General features: G+C 49.9%; 1 protein-coding gene across 1 annotated transcript; it reads right to left on the reverse strand.

Moving 5' to 3' along the window:
* Positions 1 to 1810: 1810 nt before the first annotated feature.
* LOC103876540 (C-X-C chemokine receptor type 2-like) lies at positions 1811 to 7061 on the reverse strand. The gene is made up of 2 exons (XM_031651711.1): positions 6839 to 7061; positions 1811 to 3109 (listed from the first exon to the last, which is right to left on the reverse strand). The coding sequence occupies exon 2, from the start codon at positions 2666 to 2668 to the stop codon at positions 1811 to 1813; it is 858 nt and encodes a 285-aa protein (XP_031507571.1). The 5' UTR covers positions 2669 to 3109; positions 6839 to 7061.
* Between the last annotated feature and the right edge of the window lie 1417 nt (positions 7062 to 8478).

The raw sequence follows: 8478 nt of genomic DNA on the forward strand, positions 1-8478 counted from the left end.
TTCCTTTAACATTTTAAAACATTTCCATTGTGAATAGTATACATACTACAAGTTAAGAAAAACTTACATTTATAGCCCAAGGAATAATAATACACTAAAGCCCAAGCATCTATCATGTGGGTAAAGAAAGAGGACACTATCAGGGCCTTCAAAAGCCCCAGTGTGCTTCTGCCTTCCCTGACCCTTTAATAAACATCACCTGAACCTTTGTGGGAACCATTCTTTTTCCTTAGAGTTTGCACATAAGTTTGTGTGGAGGATTAGTACTGAGTCAGCATGATATGATAAAACTGTGATTCCCCCAAATTCTCTTCCTTTCCCATTTCCAGATCAGTGAGGGGCCAGAAGGGACCTTGTATGTGAGATCTGGAAGGGGGAAATGGAGCAGCAGTTTCATTCCGCTTCAGCTCAGGAAGGTCAGCGCAAGGCGCCAGACACCTTTATGGGTGTGTGTTTGGGTGGGAAAGAGAGAGAGGGAGGGACACTCACAGCAGGTGCTGCTGGCTGAGCTGGGAGAGCTCTCTGCCTTCCTGCTACCTGATCAGGGGGATTTGGTGAACTTACTCAACCCTCCGCACCTTCTAACTCTGACACTCCTGACTACCGCTTCAACCAAGGACATGAGACGCCCTAAAGCATCCCAGAACACATTTCTTTCCATGATGCGTGGTCTACAGCAGGAAGCTTGGGTTGTGGGCAAGGGAATGGCAAGACTGGACTCCATCTCTATTCCATCCTTCTCTCTACGACACAACAAACAACAAAGAGATTTACTTCTTGTAAAGACTCTCACCCAAGACCTCTGCTCACTCTTGCCCCACTTCTCTGTAGCAGTTTGGAAGCTTTTGGTTGGAAGAAACAAAATAAACACACAAAAGTGGTTTAAGCAATGAAAGACATTTAATGATCTCATTTAGCAAGAAATTCCAGCCTTGTTTCTTTGGCAAACATACCTTTGAGGACCAAGGTATTTTCTTTTTAACTGAGGTAAAATATACATAAAATTTTATCATTTTAGACATTTAAGTGTACAGTTCAGTGGCATTAAGTACTCAGACATTGTTGTACAACTATCACTACTGTTTATCTTTACAACTTTTTCAACATCCCAAACATAAACTCTGTGCCCATTAAACCGTCACTGCCCACGCTCCCCTCCCCTCAGTCCCTGGTAATCACTGTTCTGCTTTCTGTCTCTGTGAATTTGTTTGCTCTCAGTACCTCATGTAAGTGGAATCATAAACTATTTAGCTGTTTATGTCTGGCTTATTTCACTTAGCATAACATTTTCAAGGTTCGTCCATGTTGTAACATGTATGAGTACTTCATTCCTCTTTCAGGCTGAAGGATACTTCATTACGTACATATCACATTTTGTTTAGCCATTCATTCATTCATTGATGAACATTTGGGTTGTTTTTGCCTTTTGGGTCTTGTGAATAAGCTGCTATGAACATTGGTGGACAAATATGGGTTCAAGTCCCTGCTTTCACTCCTTGTGGGTCAATTCCTAGAAGTGGAATTGCGGGATCATGTGATAATTCTATGTCCGATGTTTTGAGGAAAGCTGCCATACTGTCTTCCGCAGTGGCCACACCATTTTACATTCCCACTCACGATGCTCAAGAATTCCACTTTCTCTACATCTTTGTGGACACTTTCTATTTTATGATTTTGTTTCTTCTGATACTAGCCATCCTAATGAGTACGCAGAGCTGTCTCACTGGAGGGTAGATTTTCACTTCTTAGAACACAGAGTGCCACGGGCTCAGGGGCGGGATGGACAGAGCTCTAGCAAATGACGTAGTAATTATGGCAAGGGGTGAGGCACCAGGGCAGGCTTTCTAAACCATGCAAGAGAAACTAGTAAGAACGTGGCCGCCTCTGCTTCCTGTGACCACAATGGGGGTTGCACGGACACTGAGACCAAGAAGAACCAGTGGACATGAGGCTTGGAATGTGACTGTGAAGAGAAGGAGAACCCCACGGGGCTGCACTTAGGCAGAGTTGTGATCTCAGAGAGTAGTGGAAGCGTGTCTGAAGAAGGCCAACAAAGGAGAGGCCTGCTGTCTTTGGGCAGGGAGTCACTTTGCTGATCAAGCCATGTATGGCTGGGAATGTGAGGTCCATGGCGAAACTTTCTGGCCCGGCCAATGAAGGATGGGGGGTTGAGGCAGCTGTGAAAAGATGTGCCCAGAATCTCGGTGGCATCCAGGGCCTGGTCGATGTCGTTGCGGCGCTGACAGCTCTCCTTGATCATCTGGGTTCTCATGAGGGTGTCTGCCAGCAGGACCAGGTTGTAGGGCAGCCAGCGGAGCAGGAAGATGAGGACAACAGCAAAGATGACCCGCATGGCCCAGTGCTTCTGCCCCATGTGAGCCTTAAACAGCATGCGCAGGGTGAATCCATAGCAGAACAGCATGACCAGTAGTGGCACCATGAAGCCAACGGTCTGGGACAGGGTCCGTAACAGCATCTGCCAGTTTGCTGTATTGTTGCCCATGTCCTCATAGCAGACTGGGCCAACGTAGGGTGGTCCTTGGAAAAGTGAGATGGGTAGGGCCACTAACAGGAACAGGGTCCACATACCCAGACATATGAACTTGACCAAGTGATGCCGCTGGGTCAGTGTGTGGGGGGCATGGATAATGGCCAGGTAACAGTCCATGCTGCGGCAGGCCAGTAGTAGAATACCACTGTAGAAGTTGACTTCCTTCAGGAGCTAGACCACCTGGCACAGATTGTGCCAAAAATCCAGCCATTCATCTTGGAGGCAGCTGAGATGGGCAATGTCAGGGAAAAGAACAGGTCGACCAAGGCCAGGTTCAGCAGGTAGACATCAGCGACAGAGTGGCTGACTCAACTGAATAAGATAACCAGCATCAGCAGGGAGTTTCACATCAGATTCAGTAGAAACATCAGGGCATAGATGATGACCAAAACATAATTGATTTCTAGGGATTCTGACCAACATGGGGCAGAATCTAGTAGAAAAGGGGGCAGGTCAAGGCTGTAACTGTAATTACTAAAATCTCCACTGAAGATGTCTTCCCACAGGTAATTTTCCCAGCTAAAATTTTCCATTTTTGAGGTAAACTTATTTTCTGGCCTATAGAAGAGAGAAGAGGATTATTGCACAATAAACTCTACCCAGATTATTGCCCATCCACCCAAGAACCTGGGATAGGATTCTTTGTGTTGGCTTGTATATTACATGGAAGTAATTTTCACCTCTAATTTGTATATGGCAGGTAGTGTAAAGTTTTGAGACAATGTTAGTGATAAATGCCACAGTTTATCAAAAGACTTCCGTACTGGTTCCTTTCCATGCTGGACACATATTCTAAGCATTTCCCGTGACATCACAGTCTCCCAAAACTTTGTAGAACATTCCCTGTGGATAGTAACTACAGAACACTCAATCCTACGTAGATTCCTCAGTGGTGAGCACCTTCAGTTGTCGAGGCTGGGTTTAATGTTCAGAAACATGAGATGCCACTCAGTTCTTAATCAGGGGACTAAGCAGCCACTCCAATGGGGTCGTACCCTCAAAAAAGATCAAGGTTTGACTATAAAGGTGAGGGATGAATCTCTTTGTGCATCCATCTGAAAGTTGTTTTGAAAGAAGTGTTCCGGAAAATGGTTTGAACAGTAGCCTGGAGTTTTGGAAGGCTCGAGTAGAACAGTCTTCAGTTAATTAGTAAGGCCCAGTGTTTCTCTTTTGGGTAAAAGGAGGCCTGCTCTGGGAATGTGTGTGTAGTTTGGAAAAGTATACTAAAAATGATAAGCGGCCAGGCACAGTGGCTCACATCTGTAATCCCAGCACTCTGGGAGCCCGAGGTAGGCGGATTGCCTGAGCTCAGGAGTTCGTGACAAGCCTGGGCAATACAGTGAAACCCAGTTTCTACTAAACTACAAAAAAATTAGCTGGGCATGGCGGCATTCGCCTGTAGTCCCAGTTACCTGGGAGGCTGAGGCAGGAGAACTGCTTGAACCCAGGAGGCAAGGGTTGCAGTGAGCCGAGATGGCACCGCTGCACTCCAGCCTGGGCGACAGAGCAAGACTCCGTCTCAAAAAAACAAAATGACACAAAATAAAAATAAATAAAAAATGATAAGCAAGTGCGCTGCCTGATTATTCCTGTGGGTGGAAACGTAACAGGTTATTTGGGGAGCTCTGAGCAGCCATGTGCCACCATGCAGGATGAGCAGACACAGTCAGTTCACACCCCAATAAGAGGGAGGGGCGGCAGGAAGCAGAGAAGACAGGGGCTGCACTACCCTTGCTTGGTGGCTCTCCAGCCCTGCTGGGGCCCCTTCCTGTCCTGCACGTGTGTGCCTCCATCCAGCCCTGACTCCCCTGTTCTTCTCATTCAGTCCATCTCTGCTGGCTCTGCTCTTGCTACAGGGGCAGCAGAGATCCTGCTCTGGGGAAGCCTGGGTGTAGAGGGTGGGCTGAAGCCATTCAAAAATGTTATCCCAGTTTCTCAAAGAAGTCAACTAAAGCAATCCAGCTCTTTTCTGAACCACAAAACAGATCACCCTCCGGCCATTGCCTTAGAGTAAGAGATGACTATCCTACTACCCACCATGTCCAAGTCCATAACCTATCTCCAAATGGAACCCAGTGTCACAGAAAAACCAGGAAGTTAAAGGTCCCAGGACCCACTTCACACTCACCAGGCTGGGCACACTCAGAAAAACATGCCCAAGAACAATGTGGGTGAGGAAGTGGAAAAGTCAGAACTCTCCCATATTGCAGGTGGTAATGTAAGATGGTGCAGCTGCTTTGAAACACAGTTTAGCAGTTGCTCAAAAAAGTTCAACATAGAGTTACCATATGAACCAGCAAACCCCATCCTAGGTATATACCCAAGAGAATTGAAAGCTATGCCCACACAAAAGCTCATGTTCATAGTGGCATGCTCCAGCCCTCAGGGATTAACCAGCAGGCAAGGGGCAGAGTGGGCCAAGAGGAATAGGAAGAACCTCAGAACCTTTGCAGGAAGCAGCTGGGGGCAGACCTGGTAGGCACTGAGTCATGGGTGTGAGGGAGGCGCACAGTGTGAGGGCAGAGCATCAGGCTCCCGGTTCCCCAAAACTAGCAGGGAGGTGGTGCCTCTGCAAGTGCTGTGTCAGACAAAATAAGCTCACCACGTCACACATCAGCCCATAAGGCAAGGTCCTTAGGAAGCTCTTCCTTCACCTGAGCCGAGCTTCCACCTCTGAGGCTCCTCTTCCTTCAACCAAACAAAAGTCTTTTCTGACCCCTATTGATTCCTGCTCCTATCTGGGTAGAAACAGGAGCCCGAGGGTCCCCAAACTCCAAGGCTTCAGCCACAGCCCATCAGAGGCCAGAAGTTGGTCACAAAACAATAGTATCTTCCATGAACCCATAAGCACCCCACCCCAGCCCCGCTCCACCTGGTCACCAGCTTCACTGTACTTATACTTCCTGGACACTGCCACCTGCCTGGGAAATTCTGCACTGGGGCTTTGCGGGAAGTGAAGCATGAAGAAGTATGGGATAAGGGATGGGGAAGCAGAGCCAGAAGGGCTCAAGGCCAGGCGCCTGGAAGCAGAGGGCCCCAGGTTGCCTCCTCCACCACCAAGAACCCTCAGCTTCTGATCACAGTGCTGGCTCCCAGCCCTGGTGGTCAGCCGGACTGGCTGAGACCCTCCCCAGCCTGGACCAGCCCACTTCTCTCCAACTCCCTTCCCTCCATGGGCAGGAGAGTCCAGGACAACCTCAAGTTGGGTATCCAGCGCTGATCCCGTTCAGGGCTCTCCCACCCACCTCTCCATCTCAATCCACATCCTCCCTCACTCCCTCCCACAACCCTGGGCCAGAGGTGTCAGGCAGGGGGTGCCCCAGCTATACCAAGTGCTGAGGTCCAGGGAGAGCTGGAGTGGGGGAGACAGGAGTGGCCACCAGCTGGCAGGGGCAGGTGCAACTTGAGGCCAAGTCTGAGCCACCATGATCTTTACCCACCCCAGGCAGCTTCAGGAGGGAAAGAGAGGGTGCTCCTCTTACACCTTCCGCACTGCTGCCACGCTGAAGGGGCAACTGGGGCTTCCAGAAGAGAAGCCTCTGTGCCCAAAGACCCTGGCACCCTAGTTTCCAGCTCCTCCTCCTATTCCCATCCCACAACTGCCTGCCTCCCTGCCCTCCCCCTCCAGCTCCTCCCCACCCAGCACCCATCCTGTCCCCTAACCCCATCCCCTCCCCTGCAGGGAGCCCAGCCTGGGAGCACAGCAGCCTTCTCCGAGTCCCCCTTCATCACCCCAAATCCAGTTTCCTCTTCTAGACAGCAGCCAGCCTAAAACATCTGGGCAGGCAGTCCTAGCGCAAATCCTGGATTGGGGGTTGGGGGACAGACCCTGAGGTCAGCTCCATATGGATTTTCCAGCCTGGTAGAGAATCGTCTCATCTTTATGAGATGAGAGGGGCCATTTTCAATGTCCTCCCACTCCTTCTCACCCACACCCAAGCTATCTCCATGTCGAGTCCTTTCTCCAAAATTAGTCGTGGCCCCGCTCAGCACTCTCCCTGGCCCACTGCAGGCGGGGCATCAGCGTCAGAGGAGAGGAGGGGTGGGAGGAGAGGGAGGCGCAGAGGGGACGCAGCTACAGTCTGTTCATTAACCACCTTGACTGGCCATTTCTGCCCAGAGTGGTAAAGAAGGAATAAGGACTTGTGGCTGGGGAGGGCGGAGGGGGCACTCCTGCCAGGCTATGCCCAAGGGCAAGGGAGCAGGGCCCACGCTTTAGAGTGGAGATGGAGACAGTGCTTTGAACCCTAACCTTGCCGGGCCTGCCAGCCCCACTCACTCACTCACCTTTCCTGTAGAGGAGCCACTGAATGAGGTGGGTGTCTGGGACAAGGGATTCCCAGGACAGGAGTGGTGGCTGGTGATGCGAGCAGAGGCTGTGGCTGGCAAGAAGCTGGTTTCCCAGAAGAAGGCAGCGAGCGAGCCTATGTCCAGGCAGGGAGTGGGGTGCAAGGAGCAGAGCTTGTCCCAGGGCCACTGCTGGGAGCAACTGAGCAGAGGGCTTTACTAGTGGGGTTCCCTCCCAGACCAGCCCAGGGGCGGGCCAGCAGTGCACCGCCTTCTTCCCGGAGACAGCCAGGAGTGGGCCCCCTCCACCAGCCATGGCCTCCTTTAACCCCTACAGTGCCCTGCTGGCTTCACTCTAACCGGCTCTGACCAGGCCATGGCAGGGCGCAGACACCTGGGCAGGAGATCGCCAGGGAGTGCAGCTGCCCCTCCTTCAGCCACTGCCCTAGCAGCCTCCCTGGGGACAGGAGAGGTGGGGCCAGAAGGCTTGGGGACAAAGTGGGTAGGGAAGGAGACAGGGAGGCATCAGGGCCTTAAGAAGACCAGGACCCCATAGAAGAGACACAGGTGCAGAGAAATGTCCAAAGTGCTGCTAGGTGGGGAAGGATGGTTGCTGAGATGGTGATGATGATAATAATGATGATGATAATAACAGTAACAATACAACAACTGTCAACTTTTCTTCTCTTTTTTTTTTTTAAAGAAGGAATTTTTTTTAAGAAGGAATCCAGCCCAGGCTGGAGCACAGTGATACAATCTCAGCTCACTGCAACCTCCACTTCCCAGGTTCAAGGGATTCTCCTGCCTCAGCCTCCCCAGTAGCTGGGATTACAGGCACTCGCCACCACACCCAGCTAATTTTTGTATTTTTAGTAGAGACGGGGTTTTGCCATGTTGGTCTTGAACTCCTGACCTCAGGTGATCCTCCCGCCTCAGTCTCCCAAACTGCTGGGATTACAGGTGTGAGCCACCGCACCCGGCCAACTGTCAATTTTTCTAGAGCACTCTGCTTTATGCTATTTCCAATTCATTTTGTGAATGCAGGCCAGGAATCTCACTTCTTTTTTATTTTGACTTTTTATTTTAAAATAATTGTGTGTTTACAGAAGAGATTCAGTGGCGGTAGAGACAGTACAGGTCTCATATATCCTCCACCAGCTCTCCCTACAGGTAACGTCTTACATTACGTGCCACGTGTGTCCAAACTAGCTAATTTGCATTGCTGCAATGCTATTCAGAGAACTGTGAGCCCTATGAAAATGTCACCATATTCTGAAGTGTCTGTTTTCTGTTCCAGAACCCAATCCAGGATCTCACATTACATTGAATTGTCACGTCTTCATAATGTCTTTCAAAATGTGACAGATTTTCAGTTTCCTTGTTCTTTCACAAATACCACACTGTCTTGATTACTGTTGCTTTAATGGTAATTTCTAGACTCTGAGAGCTGAGGATACCGATACACCTGTGTGTTCAGTCAGTGGGAAGTTTGTACACCTTTCTGTATTTATGAAATATTTCAACACAGTAATACAGACAAATGTCTGAGGCCGCCTTGTCAGTCACCGTCTCTGTGAGATGAGAGGGGTCATTTTCAACTTCCTCCCGTTCTTAATCACCTATGTACAAGCCATCTCCGC

The sequence above is a fragment of the Papio anubis genome, chromosome 10, assembly GCF_008728515.1.
Source record: "Papio anubis isolate 15944 chromosome 10, Panubis1.0, whole genome shotgun sequence".
Classification (NCBI taxonomy): Eukaryota; Metazoa; Chordata; class Mammalia; order Primates; family Cercopithecidae; genus Papio; species Papio anubis.